Source organism: Equus caballus, chromosome 5 (assembly GCF_041296265.1).
Source record: "Equus caballus isolate H_3958 breed thoroughbred chromosome 5, TB-T2T, whole genome shotgun sequence".
NCBI lineage: Eukaryota > Metazoa > Chordata > Mammalia > Perissodactyla > Equidae > Equus > Equus caballus.
In genome coordinates this window covers 36,993,376-37,016,115 of record NC_091688.1, presented here as the reverse complement: position 1 = coordinate 37,016,115, position 22,740 = coordinate 36,993,376, and the positions used below count along the sequence as shown (strand labels likewise).

The window sequence follows — 22,740 nt, the reverse complement described above, 5'->3', positions numbered from 1 at the left end:
AATAATCAAGCCAAAGAGACACATTTGTGAGTGGAAAATTCTACTCCCTTGTTACATTAAGTGAGGCCATCTATATAAAGCACTAAGCAATTAGATAATGTAATCAACAATAAAGAAAGCAATTGTCCTTATTGTTCGTAACTTGCATTTCTTATTTAACAATATGTCATATAAAGCTTTCTGATCAGAATATATAAATCTAATTCATATTGATGTGGGGTTGGTGAGCCAAGGAGTCGAAAGAAAGATTTCTTGGACTCTCAAGATCTGGCAGTAGTGCTCTTTTATTTAGAGAATAGTGTGGAATAGCATGGGGACAGGACCCATGGGCAGGCAAAGCTGGTGCCGGCATGTTGCTGCTGGTATCATTCAAGAGATATACATCTAATGTCCTACCTGTACGTCTGCTAGATACAAAGTTCTAATTTTGGAACTGCTTTCATCTATTGACATTTATAGCAACAGCAGCAAAAATTTAAGTATAAATTTGCTAGAATGTTTCATTTTGATTAAGATGTTGTCAGGGTAGGGGAAAATCCCCTTTCTATTATTCTTGTGTTCTTATGGCTGGACTAATGATAAAATTGACACAGACCAGATTAACAGGAGAAAAAAACACTTTAATGCATGCATGTTGGAGATCATAGAGAAATGATGTTTGGAGAGAACAAAGCAGATGATATATACATCTTTTACACAAAGAAACAAGAAATTCGTGAGGAGTGACAAGACAAAGAAACATAAATTTGAGATATGTAATTAGTGAGAGATTTAAGCAGAGTTTAGGGTTGAGGTTGTAAATGAGCCAGGTTTATTTAGGTAAGAAGCCCTGACTAACCCAGCTCTGGTGATAAGGATGAAGAGAGAGCACCTTGCACGTGAGAGATTCATTTCCTGCCTTCAGGGAGAACAGAGACAGGAGAGTCAGAATGCCCTTTATCCTTCTCAAGGAATTTTAATCCAAAATAATCAATATGCTGTTGTGGAATATTTGGGAGTGGCTTGTCCTGGGCCCCAACAAAATTTACAGGAAGGAAACTGGTGATTTTCTCTGACTAATGAATCGAAAGCTAAGAACATAGGTGGGAGGAGTCTCAACATTGTTTCATAACTTCTGTTTCTCCGGGATAACACAGTATGAGATGGCTAGCACTAGTCAAGGTTTCAAGTGACTCTACCAGTGCCATTTGTTTCTTGTTGCCTTTCAAAATATTTTTTTTCTTTCTGCCCTTGAGGAGATTATAACATCCTGCATTTCAGTCTCTGAGAGTTTATTGAATTATCTTCCTACTCAAACATAGCAAGTGATTTCTGCATCTCTGAAGAAGACCTCAAGATCTGGACTACTGTGGAAGAAATTTCCAGTGAGGTGAGACCTGTGAAGATTTCCTTAGGGAGACATGGGTACCTGGTTGTTAACCAAAAGATGACAAAGGAAGCTTATGTTATGAAGAATTTGTGGGAAAAGGGGTGATTTAAAGTATATTCAGAAAAGACAAAACAGCAGTAGCTTGATTCTAGTCCTTCACAAACTAGGTGAATAATAGATATTTTTATTCCAGCACAATTGAGTGTTATGCATTTTGACTATGAAGATATTAAAATTTGTTCCCCGGGTATCTACTGGCACGAGCTTTGTTTAGAGACAGGCTTTGGGGTTTTTCCCCAGGAAGGTGCGCAGAAGACTTGGTGGCTGTGGTCAGGGCCTGGGTAAAATCAAGTTAGAGGAATGGCAAAAATATCGTAAAATAATATTAAGTAAAACATACATCTGGATATAAAATTGTATTGTATGGTGTTATCTGAATTTTATACACACAGACCCTACACACAGAGTAGAAAAAATTTCGGTTCCATAAACACAGTTAAACTAAAACATGGCTTCTTTACCTCTCTGTAAGACAGTTGAATTTTTATTTTATATTCCTTTTTGCCAGCTGTCAGAGTTGTCAGAAAACTTAAGTTTCTTTTACGATTACTTTCTGCCTTCCTGAAAATTACTGATTTTCTTTTCTGGTGGCAAGGTATAGGAAAGAGACAGGAAAAGTCAATTACAAATAGATTTCTATTACCTACTTTCAGAATTGTTTAAAGACTTTCTGTATGGCCTGGTACAATCGTATTTTAGGTGTGCTTGACTAGAATGTGAAATTTTTAATGCTCAGAATTTTATGTATGTTACATAAACTTTGTTCATTGAGCTTATTGTGTTGGTTAAATTTTCTGCATCTTACTGATTTGTTTTACCTTATTCATTTAGTAATGAGAGATACACTGAAATCTCCTGCTATAAACTTGTGGGGTTTTTCCTTGTAGATCTCTCAAATTTATATAAACATAAGGAGAATATAGAAGTGTCATAAATTGAAATAAAGATAGCAGAAACAAGACAAAACACATTTATTATCAACATAGACATAAAAAACCTAACCAGATAAGCAACAACTTTAGCCAAATTGGATTTAAGAAATTCATGAATATCTTTATTTATATAACACCATATATATAATATATACTTTATATATATGTGTTTATGTTTAGATGCGTACATATATAAAATATATGTGTGAATGAATGTGTACGAAAAGAAATATACTACATAATGCTATAAATACAATTTTGTATTTAACGTGTTATGTTATAAAATATAATACATAAGATATATAGCATTATGAAGGAATACAAAGTAATAAAAATAATACAAATTTACTATTAGTGTGTAAATACGCAATCAAAACAGTTTTATCTCCCTTGGAGTAGAAGCTATTATGATTGTGTCATGCTCTGATACTTTTTGTCTTCAGGTCTATTTAAAGCTGCACTAATATAAATAAACTAGTGTTTTTCTTCTGCTTACTCTTTGCAAGATAAAATATTTTCCTTTTGTATTTCCACATTTAATTGATCTTTTGTTAACAATATATTGACAGATTTCTTAAATCCAATTTAGCTAAGGTTGTTGCTTAACTGCTTAGGTTTTTTATGTATATGCTGATAAGTAATGTGTTTTGTCTTGTTTCTGCTATCTTCATTTCAATTTATGACACTTCTATATTCTCCTTTCTCATACATCTTTTTTTACTTATACTCTATCATACCCTTAGGACAAATACACTAGTGAGTTGTGTAGGGGAGGAGGACATGTCCTCTCCCCAAATGGGGGTTCGTCTGGCCGGAGAACGAATTAAATTCACATGAGACAGAATAGCAAGAGAAAATTAAACAAAGCTTTATGAGGAACCATGGCCCGGGGCCTTTCTTCCCGAAGGAAGAAAGGGCACCGAAGAAGTGGGGTGCACACAGTGGTTATATACCCCCAAACGGGGTGTTTCACATGTGATTGAAATGTACCTCCCACAATAGTCACAAGATTGCCCCATCAGCACAGGGCTTGATGGACACAGCAGGTAGTGGTCTGCTGTCTCGGCGGGCGTAGCAGGAGGCAAGTCGATTGTCTGGAGCTGGGCGGTCACAGGTGAGCTCAGCAATCAGTTCCTAGCCTAAGGAAAGATGCTTAATCCTTAAGAAATGCCAGCGTTGGGAGGGGGAGGGAATTTAGTTACAGGAGGTTACCAGACAAGCACAATAAAATGCAGATTTTAAGTCCTTGCCTTTGATATTGATTAAGAGTTTTTAGAGAGAAGGTCATCGCCTCTCTTCTTCCTGGTACAGAGAGGGAGGCAACTTTACAGATAGAGATTTACCTTACAAATGTAAACGTGTCCTAACAAAGGGCAAGTTCCATTCCTCAGAGCCTCCTTGCCTGTCCCAGTTTATCAAAAGCAATCAACCTCAAATAGTCCTGATACCAAAGAGACATATCTTGGGGTGGCCAATTCCAGGTCCCCACAGTTGACATGTTCTTTTTCCTCCCTCCTTCCGTCAACCACGTTGATGTACTTCCTGGGTCTCTTTTCTTCCATCAGGGCTTTGTTCATTTTTAAAACATGGGCACACCTAATCAAGTTAGGTTCTTTCTTGACCTTGTGGTGTTTTCTTGTTGAATATTACTTCCAATAGATGTTTCCATGTGGGTCTTTGTCTTGCAAAACTGCTGAGGCCTTGAATATCAGAGATAGTGTTTGAGGCCCTCATATTTAAATAGCACTTTGGCCAGATTAAAAATTCTACATTCAAAATTGTTTTTCCCCTCAAGTGCCTTTTGAAAAGGTTGAAAGTACCTTTTCTGATACCCTTGGGCTAGACATGTTTGAAATTCAGAATCAGGGGGCTTTAGAAAGGTTTTTACTACATCTACTTAAAATACTATGTGACTAGAAGCCCTGTAAGATCTGGATACAACTCTAAAATCAAATGCACTAATATTTCAGAAAGAAAGCATGAATGTTCGTATTTAAGTGGAATAAATAAAGATTATGCATAGCTTCTTGTCACCTCACATCTTGTCTTATTTTGCACATAAATTGTGTTGTCACACTCACAAAAAAATCACAAAAGTTTTATTTAAAAAAGTCTTCAGTTTTGAAATAGATATGGAATTTTTGACCAGTACTATATAAAAATTATTTCATTGTCCTGCTAAGGAAGTTTTGCTGTTGAGAATTCGTTTCAATTTGATCCTTGGATCTTTATATGTAATCTGATCTTTATTTTTAGAAGCTTTCAGGGTTTTCACTTCGTTTATAATCTTCTTCTGTCTCACGATAATGTGTCCTTGTGTGGATTCATCCTTCACTCTAAAGGCCTGACCAACCTTAGGACACTCACGTTCTCTCAAGAAGAACAATTCACAGGAATTTGAACATCTCAATTATACAAAAAGTAATCAAACACATGATCCCTACACTAAAAGAATTAATGAATTTAAACAGAAAATTGGGACCCATAATATGCGCTGAGTGTCATGAAGGAAGTGCAGAAGGTGCTAAGAGGCCCAGAGGAGTGAAACTCAGTCCAAAATAGGGTCTCAGCTTTCAGAAGACACAGCCTCAGTTGAGCATTGGAGCCTGTAAGGAAGTAGTCAGAGGAAGAAAGGTGGGAAAGGCTTTCTAGGCAGCAAGAAGAGAATTATCAAAGATATGAAACATAAAAGGCAAGGTATGTTATATATTTTGGAGGATAAAATATAAGAAATACAAAAGTAACAGAAGTAAAAAGGATGCAGATTATTCAAGACCTTCTAAGCCAGGCTAGGGAGCAAGACATTTTTCAAAAAGAAAACAGGGAATTATTAAAGGATTTTAAGTGAGATAGAATTGTGGCTGTATAGAGAGATATCTGGCTCTATGAAAAGAAATCATTAAAACAATTGAGTGGCAAGACAGAAATCAAGCAACTATAGTAATAATTCCAGTCAACAAATGCTACGATCCTGGAGTAGGGAGCAGGCAGAAGTCCAAAAAGGGACAGCGATATAGGCACAGAGGACACAGAGAGCATGGTCCAAGCCCCAGGGAGAAGGGATTCAAATGAGAAGAGCCAAGTGCACTAGGGTAGGTACCCAGTACTGAACTGTAGTGCTGTAGAAGGAGGATATTCACACAAGGTGAGATGAGAGGCTGCAGCCCATTTCCCATTATACGCATAAGTCACATCAGTCACAGTGGATATAGGAAGAGTCACAAACCAACAGGCACACACTCAGGGACAGACTGTAGCCCCGAAAAGATATGGGGAGAGGAACCAGGGACTTTGACACTATACAGTCCATAATGTACACACTGCAACAATTGCCTATTTCCAGACCTTCTGCTACCACACCACCCCCAACCCAACTCAACTGTCATCATTAAAAGGGAAGAATTTCTTAGAAGTTCCAAACTTGGTAGTTCTCAACCCATTTTCCACGAGGACATCTGGTAATTAGGTCCCTCTTGGTCACACACACCTGTGGACAACACTTTCATATGGACCATGCCCTCACATAGACATTCGCAGTCTTTTAAATTGTCTGTATAAATGTGTAACACTGTATGTTGTTTTTCTCTTCTAGGTCATCCATAACTTGAGAGATGCAAAGTGAATTCAAGAAAATCATTCTGCTGAAAGGATTAGAGCCCATCAATGAATATCAGTTTAGCATGGTTAAGTTTTTATTGGCTTCTGATTTAAAACTGACTAGAAAAGCTCAAAACGAATATAATAGAATTCAGATTGCTGATTTGATGACAGAAAATTTTCCAAGGGCTACCTGTGTTGATAAACTAATAGAATTGTACAAAGACATAGCAGAACTTAAGCAGCTTGCTAAAACTCTTAAAAATGAAAAGTTAAAAGGTAATGACTTAGAACTCCTCACTCTCACTCTCTCTGAACCATCCTCAACCTTGATTAGAAAACCCTAACTTGTCATAGTTGACACATCCCGTTCCCAATTTAGGACTCAGTAGCCATGGCAATGATAGTACTGCAGAGGCCAAGTGGACAACTTAGGGCGTCCCCTTTCCTATAAACAGGTCTGATGTATTTTAGAGGGCATATTTTGGGAGTGCGGGTAAGGAAAAAGAAGCAGAAGGAGTCAATGAGGAGGCTTAGTCTTTGAGTACATTAGAAAGGTTAGAAAATGACAAAAGAAAATTTCAAAAAGAGTAAGTTTTAAAAGTATTTGTATCAGGGGTCAGCCCGGTGGTACAGTGGTTAAGTCCACACGTTCCGCTTTGGCGACCTGGGGTTTGAAGGTTCAGATCCCGGATGTGGACCTATGCACCACTAGTCAAACAATGCTGTGGCAGGTATCCACATAGAAAGTAGAGGAAGATGGGCATGGATGTTAGCTCAGGGCCAGTCTTCCTCAGCAAAAAGAGAAGGATTGGCAGCTGATGTTAGCTCAGGGCTAATCTTCCTCAAAAAAAAAAAAAAAGACAAGTATTTGTATCAATTAATGTAGAAGATCTATTACAATATTTACTCCACCATCATTATATTCTCTAGTAAGAAATATGAGGCAGTACTTAAATAAAAACCTTTCTCTCAGAGATGTGAAGAGCTTGTCCTTTAAAAAATCACTGGATTATAAAAACATATTTTAAAAAGTCCAAGTTCAGTATCACCACTTCATCACGTCACTAATTAGAGCATATTTTCTTTGTCTGGTTTCAGTAATTCAAACAGAACTTTTACAGAAGATGACAGACCACCAGAAGCATAAAAACTTTAGATTATTAAAGGGAAAGTATAGGCTATGTGGTTAGAAAAGAGTTTAACTGAGGTACATAGGAAACCAGAGCACAGGAAACATGTGCTCAGTGCACATGGGGTGAGAAAGGAAACCATTGAGGAAGCATGAAACAGTGCTTGTGCCTGTGTTACCTCTACTGGCTAATGCAGTAGAGGCAGACAAGGGCATGCGTAGACCCACACACAGGAGCTGGGAGGAAAAAGTATTGAAAAGGCTTCCACGGTCTTAGACCAGCTCCTTTGGATTTATCATTTTCTTTTTTACTGCATCAGTTATAAGCAGATGGAAAGCAAGAGGAACAACTCCAGTGAAAAAAAGCAAGCAGGATAAATCTACATGCACCATGAATAAAGCTTTGGGACCTGAATTGATCACCTATATGCCTGTGATGAAGGTAGGATAGCTAAGGTCCTGCTGAAGAAGATTCTTCTATGGATCTTCCATTTATTACCTTCTTATAAACACTTCATTCATTATTCATTTATCAACATGCAAAGATAAGAATCAGAGAAAAAGGGGTTCCAGGGCCAGAGTGAAAGTGAGGTTCAGAGTCGGCAAATTAATACTTATGGATCACGCATTAAGTTTCAGAACTACTGTGCACTTTAATTTACATAATATAATTCTCTATGATGGAAATATGAAATCATTACCCCTGTCTTAGATATGAACTAAAATGGCAATCAGATTAGGGAAACAGCTTGCCCAAGGCTACTCAAAGAGGCTAAATTCAAACTTACATTTTCTAAATCCAAGTTCACTTCTCCTGCCATCACCACAACAGTGAGTAAAAGAGTGACATGCATAAAATTTTGTCTACTGTTTGTATGAAGCAATCATATATTTGCACTGCTTACCTTCTGGCCATCTCTCCAGAAGATGGACTGTATGAAGCTCCCTGGAGTTCTCAAAGGCATAAGTTTTAGTATATTAGAACCTAGTAATAAAAAGTTGGTGTGTTCAGTGGTAAAGATATGTTTCAACTAATATTGAAAATTATTAATCAGGAAAAAACAACTACTTTCAGAAAAAGAAGAACAAAAGCATAAAAACTGAAGAATCTAAGATGCAGCTAACCCAGGAACAGAGTCAGCTTCCAGAACCTTCAGGAACCAGCACACTGTCAACTGAGAGCCATCCCCAGACTCCTCAGGTGTCTCCACCAACCCCACCCAGCACTTCCTCAACCAAGGTACCATCTTCTGTTCCCAAATTTGTGCCTCCCTACAACATATTACAGAGATCATCATGACCTTGAAGAGCTTCTCAGTAATCCCCTACTATATATAATTTCTTCATATAGTAAAATCACTCTTTAATTTATCAATGTGGATATTGAGATCTCAGTGTATTGTAAGTCCTTTGCTTCAGCAAGGTATGCATATATGAAATAATTCTTGATCTCAAGAGGATTACTGTCTTGTGTTGGTCCAAAAATATCGGATGGGGGGTAGGCAGACACTTGTACATGAATAATAGTGTATATTTATCCCCTAAGTTCTAGTTTCCTTTCACCCTTTCTCCTTAACCATATTTCTGCATTAATTTTCCGCATTCTATGCACCTTCCCATGTCAGCTGTTTTGGCACATGCTGTTTCCTTGATTTGGAATTCATTATTCAACCTTCAAGTGCTGGCCTGAATCCCTTCCTCAGGCAGTCCTCACTGATACCCCCATTCCCCAAAAAAGATCAGAAGATATTCTCGTTCTTTGCCTCACAGGACCCTTCACTATTCTTTTATAGCTCTTATCACAACTGTAGTAAATTTACATCTTTCTTCCGTACTAGACAATAAACTCAGATTATAGGTACCCTTTCCCAGGGGAAGACAAGACTAGGTTAGGAAATTGAGTACATATCTGCATGCATCAACTCCTTTCTTTTGTTTCATCCTGTGGTTACATGCAACACGGGACAATGAAGCCTGTACCTGAGGTGAACGGGTAAGGAAAGATTACCCCAAGACAGCATAAAGGGTAGGCAAGAGCCGAATTTAAAATGCTATTCTCTAATATAGTTTCTCACCCAAGACCCAAGCTGCCCTCTCACTCAGGGTACATCTCTACCACCACCCCACATACACCAATTGAAGACAGACTTCCTTTATAAAGGTTTCTCAATTTTTGGTTTTGTTTTCTTGTTGTTAGTTCCAAGAATCCATATTTCTACCAATAATCTCTCCCAAAATATCAAAGAGATGCATTTCTAGGAGACTGAAGAGCAGATGTCAGGAAACTATTTGTATATTTGTTTGATGAGAAAGTCACAGTTAATAACCATCCATAAATGCAGCAAACGTTGGGCTGACATTTGCTTCCCTTATAACCTGGGAAGGTTATCTACCAATAAATGTGCATGACCAAGTTGACATAGGCCAGTGTACACCAGATGTAGAATCTGGATTCCATCTCAAACCAATGAAATTTCATCTGAGCTTTTAATATTTGCAGAGTGAAATCTGTAATCCCACTTGAACTGGAAGAGAGTAGGTAATGCACGTATCTGATTATGTGCTGTTATTCCAGAGAAAATTGAGAAGTTAAGATCCCTTTTAAAAAAGAAAGAAAAGAATAAGGTGTGTTCTGTGTAATTTTTAAAATCATTATCCAGAAATAAGTAAAAAAAAATATCTTTCTCCAGAAAAGTAATGGCATGACCATAAAAACTAATAACTCCAAAAAGATGCTATCCCCAAAACAAAGTCAGCTTCGGGAAACTTCAGCAACAAGCTCATGCCCATCGGAGCTCCGTCCCCAGACTCCTCAGATGCTTCTACCAGTCCCATCCAGCACTTCCTCAAACAAGGTACCTGGTCCCATTCCTTGTGCCTCCATGCAACATAAGTACGAGGATCATCATAATCTTGGAAGAGCTTCCCATCTGATCTCCCACAATATACAATTTATTTAATATAATCACTCATTCATTTATCAGAGTATATTTTGAAATCCTACGAGATTCTAACTCCTTTGCTATTTGAAAAGCATGTGTTTATAAAATAGTCTCTTGGATTGAGTACAGAGGGAGGGGGTAGGTGGCCAGACAAGTAGAAATGACTGTGAGTGTGTTCTTCCCCTAATTCCCCTTTTCTCAGTGACCATACTACAGAGTTTATTTTCAAAACTCTATGCTCCTTTCCATGTCAGATGTTTTGACCTCTGCTCCATTTTTTGTTTGGAATCATTTGTCCTGATTCACCACTGGTTCAAGTGTCTACAACTTTTAGGTGCAAACCTGAATCTCTTCCTCAGGCAAGTCTTCATTACTATCCTCCTCCCAGAATACATCGGATATTCCCATGGTTTGCTTTCACTGCTCCCTTTATTTTTACTGTTTATTATTGTCACACCTGTAATAAATGTACATTTTTCTTCCTTACTGCACTTTAACCTCAGATTATAGGTACTATTTCCCTGGGAAAGACAAGACCAAAGTGGAAAAGTGAGTGCACACATGCACGCATCAACTCCTATCCTAGGCTGCCTTTTGTTCTACCTGATATGACCCCTGTGGTTACCTTCACACAGGGGTACAATAGCTATTTCTGAGATGAATAGGCAGGCAACTTGAGGAACAGGCAAAAGTGGAATTTAAATTACTATCGTCTAACATAGTTTGTCACCCTAGCATAGAGATGCCGTCTGACTCGGGCTGAAGCCCCCTACACCACCTCATACATAGCAGTTAAAGACAAATGAGGGAAGATTTCTCAAGTTTTGTTTTCTTGTCATTCTTACTGTTGTTAGTTTCAATAATTCCTAACTCCCTTTGTAGTCTCTCCAGTTTTTGTCTGTGGGATGGAGCTAGCAACCTGTGGCCATTTCCCTCTAGGCCTAGGTGGACATTGTCTAGTCATTGAAAGTTCTGGCCCACTGTCTCTCTGCTAAGTGCAATCACAAACGTGGGCATCTCAAGACAATTCTATTTTTTCTATGCACACAGGCTTGGGAGTGACACTAAGGCCCCATCTGCCTAAACATGTGACACAGTTATTTCTATTCCCGTAAGAATCATTATGCTTCTTTGAAACCTCCTTCAAGCACAGGAATCTCATCTTCATTCTCAAATTCATCACCTAAACACGCCATACAGTCATTTCTTCTTTGGGGTCCAGCCACCTCTATAGCAGGCCTGCCAAAAGGGTGTCTGACCATTCTATGATTCATTAAATGAGCAGGAAAGCCTTGCTCTTGTTCATTGTGGAGTCTCTCAAAAATTGTCTCTATAATATGGGCTCTGTTTGCTTTTGGGATTCAATATCAGAAGCAAACCAATATTATCCTTGACTCCTGCTCCTATGGTCTCCCACAAAGCAAAGAGCACAGAATGGCTTGATTCAAGAATAGGGTGCAATGGTTAAGGAAAAAGTCTGAATGAAAAACAGTCAATTACTATTTTTAAATATTATCCAATAAAATAGTGCATTTTAGCATCTAAGTACTACTTTTTTTAATGGAAGTTTTTGGTTTAACTGATTTTGGAAGATGTTCAAGATGTTCTTGTCAGTGAGATTAAATTACTATATGTGGCAGAAGTGACTAGAAAAGCTTCTTTAATAAAATGCTTCCCGTAACACCTCTGTCTAGGATTTCCATTAAGAAGGTCAACATAATGCATAAAACATCTGTAGGGGAGGAAGAAATATTCCTCTATCCTGTAAGTTCTTTGTTGGTCTAAGAATTAAATTGTCATGAGACAGAATAACAGGAGAAAATAAAAGAAGTTTAATAACATATATACGTGGGAGAAACCCAGGAAAACTGAGTAACTCCCCAAAATGGCCAAAGCCACCACCTTAAATAGCATCTTCAGCTAAAGACAAAAGAGAATGTTTAGGGTAGTAATTTGGGACTTCAAGGGGAGGAAGGCAATTCACAGAAAGATGGAAGACCAAATGTTCGGTAAACAGATGTTTGCCGTTCCTTGCAAAGACTATGAGACAGGGAGAGGACTTTGATCAAATGGGCCTTGCTAGGCTCCTCCCCACTACTATTACAGTTATCTATGCTATTAACTCCTTCTGAAACACACCTTCTATCTTAAATTCGTTTAGGTCTTTGTGGGGAAGGTCAAAGTTTCTTCCTATGTCTTTGTTCTTAAAAATAATCAAGCCAAAGAGAAATAAATTCTGTTCCCCTGCACATCTGTGGATAAGAGGAGGAATACAAACCCATGTGTTGACTATGAAATAATAATTACAATATTGATATTTCTATGTATTGAGCGTTTAGTGTTGCTGGTCTCTAAAACGTGATCTTTGTGTACATTATCTCATTTATTCTCTATAATACCACGTGAGGATACCACTGTTACTCCCATTTCACTTATGAGAAAACTGAAGTTCATAGAGGTTAAATATCTTCCCCAAGATCACAAAGATAGTGGAAGTTAGAGCCAGGATTCAAATCCAACCTAATTGAACTCTACAACTTGAATATTTAATGGCATATAAAGATTCCAGAGTCAGAGTATAGCTGTTACAATACTTGTAATTTATTTTTAAAAATTTATAATTAGACAGTCTTATGGTTCAAGTTCATTTCCATAGCCCAGGCTGTGTAATCCTTCTAATGAGGAATGAGGTGCCGGTGTGGTCAGAGGGTGTCCTGATCAGGAAGCTGCAGGTGAAGTGCAGATATTTCAAGCAGCTCCTTCATCTATAAATTTATCAACAAGTGACACCTCATGAATTAGATACGTGAATGCTAGAAGAGGTAAGAACTGTGGCAAGGGGCTGGCCCTGAGGCAGAGTAGTTAAGTTCCTGCGTTCTGCTTCGTGAGCCCAGGGTTTCGCCAGTTCCCATCCTGGGCATGGACCTAGCACCGCTCATCAGGCTATGCTGAGGTGGTGTCCCACATAGCACAACTAGAGGAAACTGCAAATAGAATACAACTATGTACTGTGGGGCCTTTGAGAAGAATAAGAAGAAGCAAAAACAAAAATATTGGCAACAGATCTTAGCTCAGGTGCCAATCTTTTAAAAAAAAAAAAAAAAAGGAAAAGAACTGCGGCAAATTTATCTTGGATGTAGAACATTAGAAATGGGCTTTCATTAGAGAAATCACAGATAGTCAAGATAAATGATTTTACAGAAACTTCCTGCCCTTGCATAAACAATTATGAAAGTCCAGGTACTGGGAATGCCCTGGGTGATATCTTTTGTTTCTGTTTATTGTTCAGAACTCTGAAGGATTTTGTTGCCTGATGCAGACTACATAGAGAGCAGAATCCTGCCTCTAGAGTTATGAATTTGAGGGAATTTCCCCATATGGGGGTAAACAAAGCATTCAAAAATAGATGGAGACCTAGTTTCCTGGGCCTGAAGAGCAGATGATAGAAACTGATTCGCTTATTTGGCAAATACACAAGATAGTAAAAGACTTCATTAATAAAACATCCCTAAGTGAGTCCGACATTGTTCTGAGACTTGCTTCCATTATAGCCCAGTAGAATTTTCTACCATTGAAAAACTCCAAGTGTTATCTTGATGAAGTTGACATAGGGCTGTTTGCAGCAGAGGTAAAACAAGAATTCCATAACAGACCGATGAAATTTCAATCACCTGAGCTTTTAACATTTGCAGAGTGAGGTTTGTAATCTTGGTTGGGCTCCAAGCTTGGGAGGGGTTGGGGGCATCTGAAGATGTGCTGTTACTCCAGAGAAGATTGTCAGAGTGAAGATCCTCTCTTGTGTGTGTGTGTGTGTGTGCATGTGTGTGTGAGAGAGAGAAGAGAGAAAGACATGAAGACAGAGTATGAAGTTATTCATTTCATATTGAAAATCATTAACTAGGAAAAATACACATATATATTTTTTGCTTAAGAAAAGGAAAGACACCATCACTAAAACTGATGACTCCAAGAGAATGAAACTATTCTGGGAGCAGAGTCAGCTTCCAGAAGCTCCAACAACCAGCACATGCCCAACTGAGGGCTGTCGCCAGATGCCTCAGATGCCACCACCAACCCCATCCAGCAGTTCCTTAATCAAGGTACCAGTTTCCTGTTTCCAATATCTCCCCTCCCTAAAACATAATGACAAGGATCAGTAGAACCATGAAGGACCTTCTCACTAATCCCCTACTATATACAATTCTTTCTTTAAGTCACACATTTTTTATCAAACGTATATTTTGAGATAAGCTGCTACGTAAATGTGAACTCTAACCCTTATTCTGTACCCTTCTTTGCATAAGGATAATCTATGAGTCAGTGAGCACCTAATTATATCTATTCTCTGCTGGGTATAATTAGCCATTTGTTCATTTAATTTTATTTTTGATTTTCCCTCAATATGCAGTGAAAGATGGAGCTTAGGGTGGAATAGGGTGGAGAAATACAGGGTCAAACAAAGCACTGCCACCAATTCTTTTTCTTTCTTTTTTTTTTTTTTCTGAGATTCACCCTTAGCTAACATCTGTGCCAATCTTCCTCTATTTTGTATGTGGATCTCTGCTACAGCATGGCCACTGATGAGTGGTGTAGGTACATGCCTAGGAACCAAACCCGGATCATCTAAGAAGAGTGTGCCAAAATGAATCACTAGGCCATGGGGCCAGCCTCTCTCTTTCATTTTTAATTTTGTAAACAATATCATCTTAGAAAATTTAGGAAATGTAGACACATAGACAAAAATAATTAAATTTTAACTCTTTGATAACTCTCCTCTATAAAATGCTACATTTTGGTAAATAGTCTTTCTAACTTTACCTTTTGGTATGTATAAACAAAGAATATCATTTTGTCCCAGGTTGGATCACATTACACATATTTTTTCTATAATCCAGAGTTTTCTTCTTCACTTACTACATCTGGAACTGTTATTTTAATCTACCAATACAAATTTAAATTATTATTTTAATGTACAAGAATAACGGCAGGGTTCCTTAATAAATTAGAACATTGATCCTATATTATTTAACCTTAGGTTATTGCCAGTATTCCCTACATTCTCAATGTGGCCGATGGGAACATGTGTCCATCAAGTCTTCTTTTGCTACTCTGAAAGTAACTACATAATTTTCTCCTTAAGTCAAGAGCACTTCTTGTCAGGGTGCTGCTGTTGTTACTATCAAGAGATTTCTTGTTACTGACTAACTTGTGCTGGCAATGAGCTTCCTGAACCCAAGGTGAATTGGCCACATTGATGAGAAGTCAATCAAAGTTGAGCCTCATGACCCACAAGTTGTGGACAGTGTAATTTTCCAGGTTAGAACTTCTATCATGTTTATAAATCCTCTCCTGTGTCTGCTGTTTTTCAAAACAATCTTATGCCAGAGAGACATTTTTTGGGATGGTTGATTCTGCTACTATTCAAGAGCCTCTATCCAGAACATTTCCAAATTAGGAAAGGACATGGAGTTCTTCCACTGGCAGTCTTACTAACCCCTTTCAACACAACACTGCTTTTTTGCAAAGGGGCTTTGTGATTTGGGTCTTTAAATTGTCACATCTACCGGGATTGTTTCAGAAAGAATCTGTGGTTTATGATTGGAGTCATTGTCCACTCTCACTGATATTAAGGATGGCTTATTTTCTTCCCTACTTATATCCTACTTTGCTCACTAGAATGAGTTGATAAGATAAATGAATATTATTTTTTCATTTTCATCTCTATTAGGAATTGCTACACAACAGCATTGCTGTTGCTCAAAGCGCTTACACTCTGCATAGCTCTTCCTAGGAGAAAGAATTTTTTTCTTCAGTTAATTCTTTGTAAAGAAAGATATTCTTCCTCCAAAAATTATAAAAAATGAAGAAAACAAATAATATTTCTGTTTAAATCTTCCTCATTTCTTCTATTAGATAAATTATACCATGTCAGCCATATTAGTCTAGGAATTTCCAAGTCACCCGATTACAGTGTTCATTGAAGCTGAACATCCAGCCTGAGAAAGTTCTCACCAGAGAGTGATCTGTATTTCCGTTCTAAATTTTATCTGGTTTTGGTGTGTACTTCAATGTAGAAACCAAGATTGAAGGCTGTACCTAAAGAAGCTTCCAGAGAAGAAGGTTTCCAGAGGGGCCCCAAAGAAGTGATGGTACTGAAAGCAACAGAACCATTTGCATATGCTGTCAGCAAAGGGGAGAGAAAAATGTTTCACGCCACAGTAGCTGCTGACAACCAGTTCTTCCAAGTGAAGGTTTTTGATGTCAACCTGAAGGAGAAGTTCATTCCAAAGAAAGTCATTGCTATATCAGACTATATTGGCCGCAATGGGTTTCTGGAGGTGTACAATGCCTCATCTGTGTCTGATGTTAATGCTGACCGAAAGATGGAGATCTCAAAAAGCTTGATTGCAAATGCAAATGCAACTCCTAAAATCAATCGTCTGTACTTGCAAGCTCCAGGAACATTTGTGAATGGGGTATATCAGGTGCATAAGGTAAGACCACACTCTTGTTTTGTGACATTTCTCCTGTAATATCAGAATTTAAAAGTCTTAACTTGCCATTTGGAGAGTGGTTAAAGTCCTAAACACAGGAACTCAGTGTCCCCCTGACCACTTCAGGATCTAAGAGAGATGATCTCTGAACATTGTTCATCTCAAGGTAACAACATGCAAGTTCTGTGGAGATTCCCCAGAAATCTTGTTTTGTTTTTTTTTTTTTTTTGGCTATGATGATCCATTGACAGCCACCTTTGGACAAGACAGTGCAGAGTTTCGATCAATATATACATCCTTATGATTTAGTTTCTTTGAGTTCTGCCTCATCTGTTTCAGTGACAGCTTAATTGTGCATAAAGAATTACTCTCTTAAGTTTGGTTTCCAGTTGTGACAACCAGACTAAGAAATCAATCGACTACTCTGCCCTAGAATGCAGTTCTTCCAACAGGTAGCTGAGACTCTGGTCATCTGAACTCTAAAGTGCTCTTACCTCTTCATATTATCCATCAAAAAATTGTTGAGCAACTGACTTTGGCATTAGCTAATAAGAGAAATACGGACATTGAAAAGAATAGAGAAATCGTGTAGGTTAACACTTCAATGTATGAATACGGACAACAAAATGCAGAATTTTGGTGAATTGTTAGAATTAGGATAGATATTTCAGTCCAAAACATCATAGAAGTACTAAGTTTAGCTGACCTAACTTTTTATATGAAGTATTGTTTTATACTCCATTGTATGTCTTCTGGGGTGTCTCTTTACTTTTACCCCTGTTGTTTTCCGCACACTCTGTTTAAATGACTGTGCACATATATGCATTTGTAGAATTAAGGAGTAAAGTAAGTAAGATAGAAACAAGAACAGTGGGACTAGATGATTTAGAGTCAAGATTTGGGCAGATTGGTTAAGAACGAATAAATAGAGAAGATAGAAGAAAGAATTACATATTGATATTACAACCTACTTAATGAGGACTTGCTACAATCTTTCTCAAACTTATAAAGAAGCATGAATGGCCTTCCTTCTCTGTTCTCTGGTAGGTGACAAGAAACCTGTAAAGATTATCAGATCCCACTACAGTCATGTGTTGCTGTATGTTGGGGATACATTCTGAGAAAACATCCTCACGCAATTTCGTTGTTGAGGGAACATCATAGAGTATACTGACACAAACCTAGATGGTATAGACTACTACACACCTAGGCTGTGTGGTTAGTCTTTTGGGACCACCTTCTTGGACCAAAACCTCATTATGTGGCATTTGACTATATGTCCAAGTTCCTTAAGAAATGTCAGCAATTCTCAGATGGAAGCAGGAAAAATTAGGAAAGTAATCAATTCTTCTGGAAGAACCTAGGAGACAAAGATCTATAAGAAGGAAAGCTAGATAGAAGATTCAAAAGGGAGAATTCTCTGAAAGAGATATGTTAAGTTATTTGGTACCTGTAATTCTGGACCTACAGCTCATAAATTAACTTATCACAGAAAAAAGTTTCACTAACACTGCGTGTTTCTCATAGATGTGGATATTGCCGATTCAGTTCTCAGAGGATGAATGTTGTCTTTCTTTTGCAGAAAACGGTTAGGAATCAATTCGTTTATTATGAAATAAAAGATAATACAGGGAAGATAGAAGTCAGGATGTATGGACGACTGGCCCAAATCAACTGTGAGAAAGGCGATAAACTTAAACTAACTTGCTTTGAATTGGCATTAAGTGAGAAGAAGTGGCAGCTGAGATCTGTAATTCACAGTTTCGTCAAGGTGGGAACTTCTGGGGGAACATCATCCTTCTAAAGTAGAAGACTTTCAGAAAACTAAACTGCTGCTATTACTCAAAGAATCAAACAGGTGGAAAAAGAACTAATCCTTCTATTTAAGTGGGTGTAAACATTCTTTCTTTCCATCAGTCTTTCTTTTTAAAAGAAGGATATTTTTAATCAAATTGAAGAGAGAAACTCCGGATAGACATCAAAAGGATATTATATCTATGCTAAATATGTAGAATTGGTCCCATTTATCAAAGCAGGGAGATTAGCAAATTTGGGCTTCATTAGAGCATATTTGTTTCAAATACTCCCTCTGTGATTTGCTAGTTGACTAATGAAATTAAACACTAGCAACCTCAGGCTCATCATCTATAAAATGGAGGAAATATCTTCTATCTCAGAGGATACTTAATAGAGCTTATACGAGATTAAGTGATCAAGGATGCCCCTGAGCATCTGAGAACACAAAGTCACCTGCCTTTTGTGAGCTACACATTCTGGTCAACAACAAACAGAGGTGGTTGATTCTACATGACGTAGTTCATATTCCTTGTCAGACTCATGCACACATGCATGCGGAATTCTTGGAATACTAACAAAGGCTAATAATGAAATACAAACAGATCAAATACAAAGGTTGACGTTTCTAGACACACATGAATGCACATGCTCTTGGGTCTTTCTAGTTCTCAGGACCATCAATCAAACATTCCAAATCTTCCCTCACTGCATTGCACCAGGATACCTTTTGCATCCTCCTCCCACCTTTCTTCCCTTCCTTCCCTGTCTTCCCAGGAAGAACATTCCCTTGAGCTCTTAGCATGAGCACCTGCTCCTTCCTCTCTCCTGTTGTTCCCCACACCTCCTGCCTGTCCACAAGTACTCATGCTGGGCATGAGTGAATATCGCATTTCAGGGTCCCAACCAAGAGGAGGGGGTGGTGACTCAATAAACAGGACATCTTTAAAGAAGATAGGTGAGAGTGAGAGAAGAACCTTTTAGAATGGAAGAGAGAAAAGGATACAGCCCATGGAAAGGAGACAGTGTGAGTGAAGGGAGAAATTCATGATGAGCTGTATCTCAACTGGTCTGTCTTAATCTCTTTCTTCTTCAAGGTCATCAAGGCCAGGAAAAGTAAGAGACGACCACGCAATCCTTATTCATATATGAAAACCTCACTAGAGTTCTCCTAAAAACCTGGATGCCATTAATAATGATGTTTATGGAGTTAAGATCTAAGCACAGAAAGAAATATATATGGTTGACATACAGCAATGTATATGCCAGCTATTAATTCTATCAATGGGGTGTTACAGGTGCTTTTTGTTTTCTTTTTTATATTTTTCTGTGCCAATTCAATGCCATATTTTATATCTATATTATTTATAATTCCCCCCAAAATAATAAAAGTTATTTTTTCTCTAAAGGAGTGTTTCCTCAGGAGTCTAATTCATTGATGATGTGGCCTGCACATCAGGGTGGAATACACAGGCCCCAAGCAATATTTGGGCTTATACTTTGGGTGTGATCTTTACAGGATAAGGCTCTGATCAAGAATGGACTGGTTGAACAGACTGTGCTGTGCTCAAAGAAACCCAGCAAGGCAACAAACAGGGACTGAAATCCAGTCTGACCTTCAATTGCCAAACCCTGTGTCAGCGTTGCTTTAGTCCAGAACAATAAATATCTTTTCAGAATTGGTCTCCTGAAGGAGGAATGACTGGTTATTTTCTCTGGTAAATGAGGCAGCTTCTGGTGATTTGCACGAAGACACGAGTATAGGTTGGAAGCAGTTCTAACCCTGTCTGATGAGAAATAACCAGTTCCAATCCTTACTCAAGTACCAACAGCTCAGGAGCTCTCCAACTACATTTCCTGGTTCTCACATTTCTCATATGTGGATTCCATCAGGAAGTTGCCCCAGGCAAAGACCTGCATTAGGCAAATACTGAAGAATAATTAATTCACTTTAGAGTACAATGACAGAAAGTAGATATCTAAAACTGAAATTTGTAATATATTTAGGAATCACGTATTTGATACCTGGCATTTTACATTTATTTTGTGTCACTTAATCTTCTAGTTCCAGAGTGTTGATAGTGCTCTCCTTTTTATTTTTCTAATAAGAAAGACAAGTAACAGGCAAACAAAATCAGTTTCCTAATGATGGTTAGATGGTAAATCATAGTCCTTAATTTAGAATCCAGCCTATTGTTTTGGTTTGGGATAAATGTGTTAGGGGGAGGGGAATGTGAATGTGGCAGAAGTGGTGAAGGATAGAACGTAAAATTTCCCACCATGAAGGTCCAAAGCTATTTATGCACAATTAATCAAAGGAAAACTGGCATTACATTTCTACTTTTATGATTGGGGCCAGAGATTCCAGGAATAATGAGCTGTTTTCCCTTGTGCTGCCTCCTTTCTGATTATGTCTCATTTATCATGGTAGGCTAATATGCCAAGAATAAAATTTAGAACTTTTTTTATTTCCTTGCCCAATATCATTCTAACAACATTCACATACACATATTTTTTCAAGATAATTTTGGGAAACCAGATTTTGAAGGAACTTAGAAGTTATGGGATCTAGTTTTCTCATCTGCAATGACAAAACTAAAGTTCAGAGAGATTGAGTGAAAAGCTCAAGATCACAACATCACTCAGCTCATTAGGAAACAGATTTCATACTAAGATGTCTCAGACTGCTAAGACTTCCTCCAAATAAAATTTGACCCATGGACACTGAGGAAAAGGACTGCTTCATACACAAATGACATTTGTTTTCCGAGTTATTCTAAAACTTCATATACTTATTACTTTAAGTAAACTTCCTGTAATTGACTATTCTTGAATATGTATATGATGGCGATTAGCAGTTAGAGAAGGAGTCATTTCAGGGATCTGCCCAATCAATGTCTTTGCTATCCCTAATGTCATGCTGATTCCCCTTTGAACTTGTCGTTTCCAAGGACAGTGTGTCTCTAAATGAGAAAAGCACCCAAAAGAGTTTGCCTCTTCGATTTTGTTTTCACTTAAATAGCTTCATCTTCAATTTCTCATGCCTCGACCCCATTCTATCTTCTACTTTTGCACATTGCCATGTATTGGAGCTCCTCCTTGGGACCAGCATAATGCAGGTAAGGAGCTGGAGCATCCCTTAGATTTGAAGTGTTTAGACCAAAGAGAAGGTCATGACAGATTGTGGAAATTCTTACCTGCCTTACACCTTAGGGATTTGGGTTGTACCAAGTGGTTTTAAGGTATGCAAGAGGCAGAGAGCTATCTCTGAGAGGATCTCTAGAGCATCAAAATATGACTATGATTAGAAGAGGCATACCCAACTCTATTGGCAATGTTCTTTCTCTGAACTTGCATGATGAGACATGCATTACTTTTTATACCTTTTACATGTCTTATAACTTCTATGATTAATTTTATTTTATTTTTTTGTTGTTGTTGAAACTTTGGAAGATTTTTCAAGCTATTTATAATGATGCATATTAATTTTATAAAGGAAAAATTTTTTAAACTTCCTACCAGTCCCATGAGGCAAATACAAATGTTTTTTTTTTATCTTATGCTAATCAGTGGAATATAGCTTTCTAAAACAATCCATTTTATTTTTTATTTATTTATTTTTTAATTTTTATTTTTTCAGATATACATCATATTTCAAATTCTGTGTACATTACATCATGTTCACCACCCGAACACTAATTACAGTGCATCCCCTCACATGTGACCCTAATCACCCCTTTTGCCCTCCCTCCTCCCCCCTCCCCCAATAGTAACCACCAGTCCAATCTCCAATGCTATGTGTGTTTTTTTTTTGTCATTTTTATCTTCTACTTATGAGTGAGATCATATGGTATTTGACTTTCTCCCTCTGACTTATTTCACTCAGCATAATACCCTCAAGGTCCATCCATGTTGTCACAAATGGCCGGATTTCGTCATTTCCTATGGCTGAGTAGTAGTCCATCATGTATAAATACCACAACTTCTTTATCCATTTGTCCCTTGATGGGCATCTAGGTTGCTTCCAAGTCTTGGCTATTGTGTATAATGCTGCAATGAACATAGGGGTGCAAGTATCTTTATGCCTTTGTGTTTTCAAGTTCTTTAGATAAATACCCAGCAGTGGAATAGCTGGATCATATGGTAGATTTATCCTTAATTTTCTGAGGACACTCCAAACTGCTTTCCATAGTGGCTGCACCAGTTTGCACTGCCACCAGCAGTGTACGAGGGTCCCCTTCTCTCCATATCCTCTCCAACATTTGTTGTTTCCTGTCTTATTAATTATAGCCATTCTGACCGGAGTGAGGTGATACCTCACTGTAGTTTTGATTTGCATTTCCCTGATAGCTAATCATGTTGAGCATTTTTTCATATGCTTGTTGGCCATCTGTATATCTTCTTTGGAAAAAATCTCTGT

General features: G+C 37.9%; 1 protein-coding gene across 9 annotated transcripts; it reads left to right on the top strand.

Annotated features, from left to right (window-relative positions):
• The first annotated feature begins 902 nt into the window (after window positions 1-902).
• Window positions 903-19,728, top strand: LOC100056988 (gamma-interferon-inducible protein 16). 9 transcript variants are annotated; one of them, XM_014739794.3, is made up of 9 exons: window positions 903-1,369; window positions 5,954-6,237; window positions 7,411-7,532; window positions 8,166-8,330; window positions 9,781-9,945; window positions 13,965-14,132; window positions 16,107-16,526; window positions 18,109-18,297; window positions 19,418-19,728. In XM_014739794.3, the coding sequence occupies exons 2-9, from the start codon at window positions 5,973-5,975 to the stop codon at window positions 19,493-19,495; spliced, it is 1,572 nt and encodes a 523-aa protein (XP_014595280.1). In that variant the 5' UTR covers window positions 903-1,369; window positions 5,954-5,972; the 3' UTR covers window positions 19,496-19,728. The 9 variants fall into 9 exon arrangements, 6 of the variants coding, with proteins under 6 accessions (XP_014595280.1, XP_014595282.1, XP_014595283.1 ...); XR_002807996.2 differs by having other exon boundaries at window positions 1,103-1,369; window positions 18,109-18,384; XR_011438666.1 differs by having other exon boundaries at window positions 1,115-1,369; window positions 5,954-6,044; window positions 18,109-18,384.
• Window positions 19,729-22,740: the final 3,012 nt, after the last annotated feature.

Coding starts and splice junctions, on each gene's coding strand:
- LOC100056988 (XM_014739794.3), top strand. CDS start 5,973: ATGCAAAGTGAATTCAAGAAAATCATTCTGCTGAAAGGATTAGAGCCC. Junction 8,331..9,780: donor CCAGCACTTCCTCAACCAAG/GTACCATCTTCT, acceptor ATCTTTCTCCAG/AAAAGTAATGGCATGACCAT. Junction 16,527..18,108: donor GGGTATATCAGGTGCATAAG/GTAAGACCACAC, acceptor TTTCTTTTGCAG/AAAACGGTTAGGAATCAATT.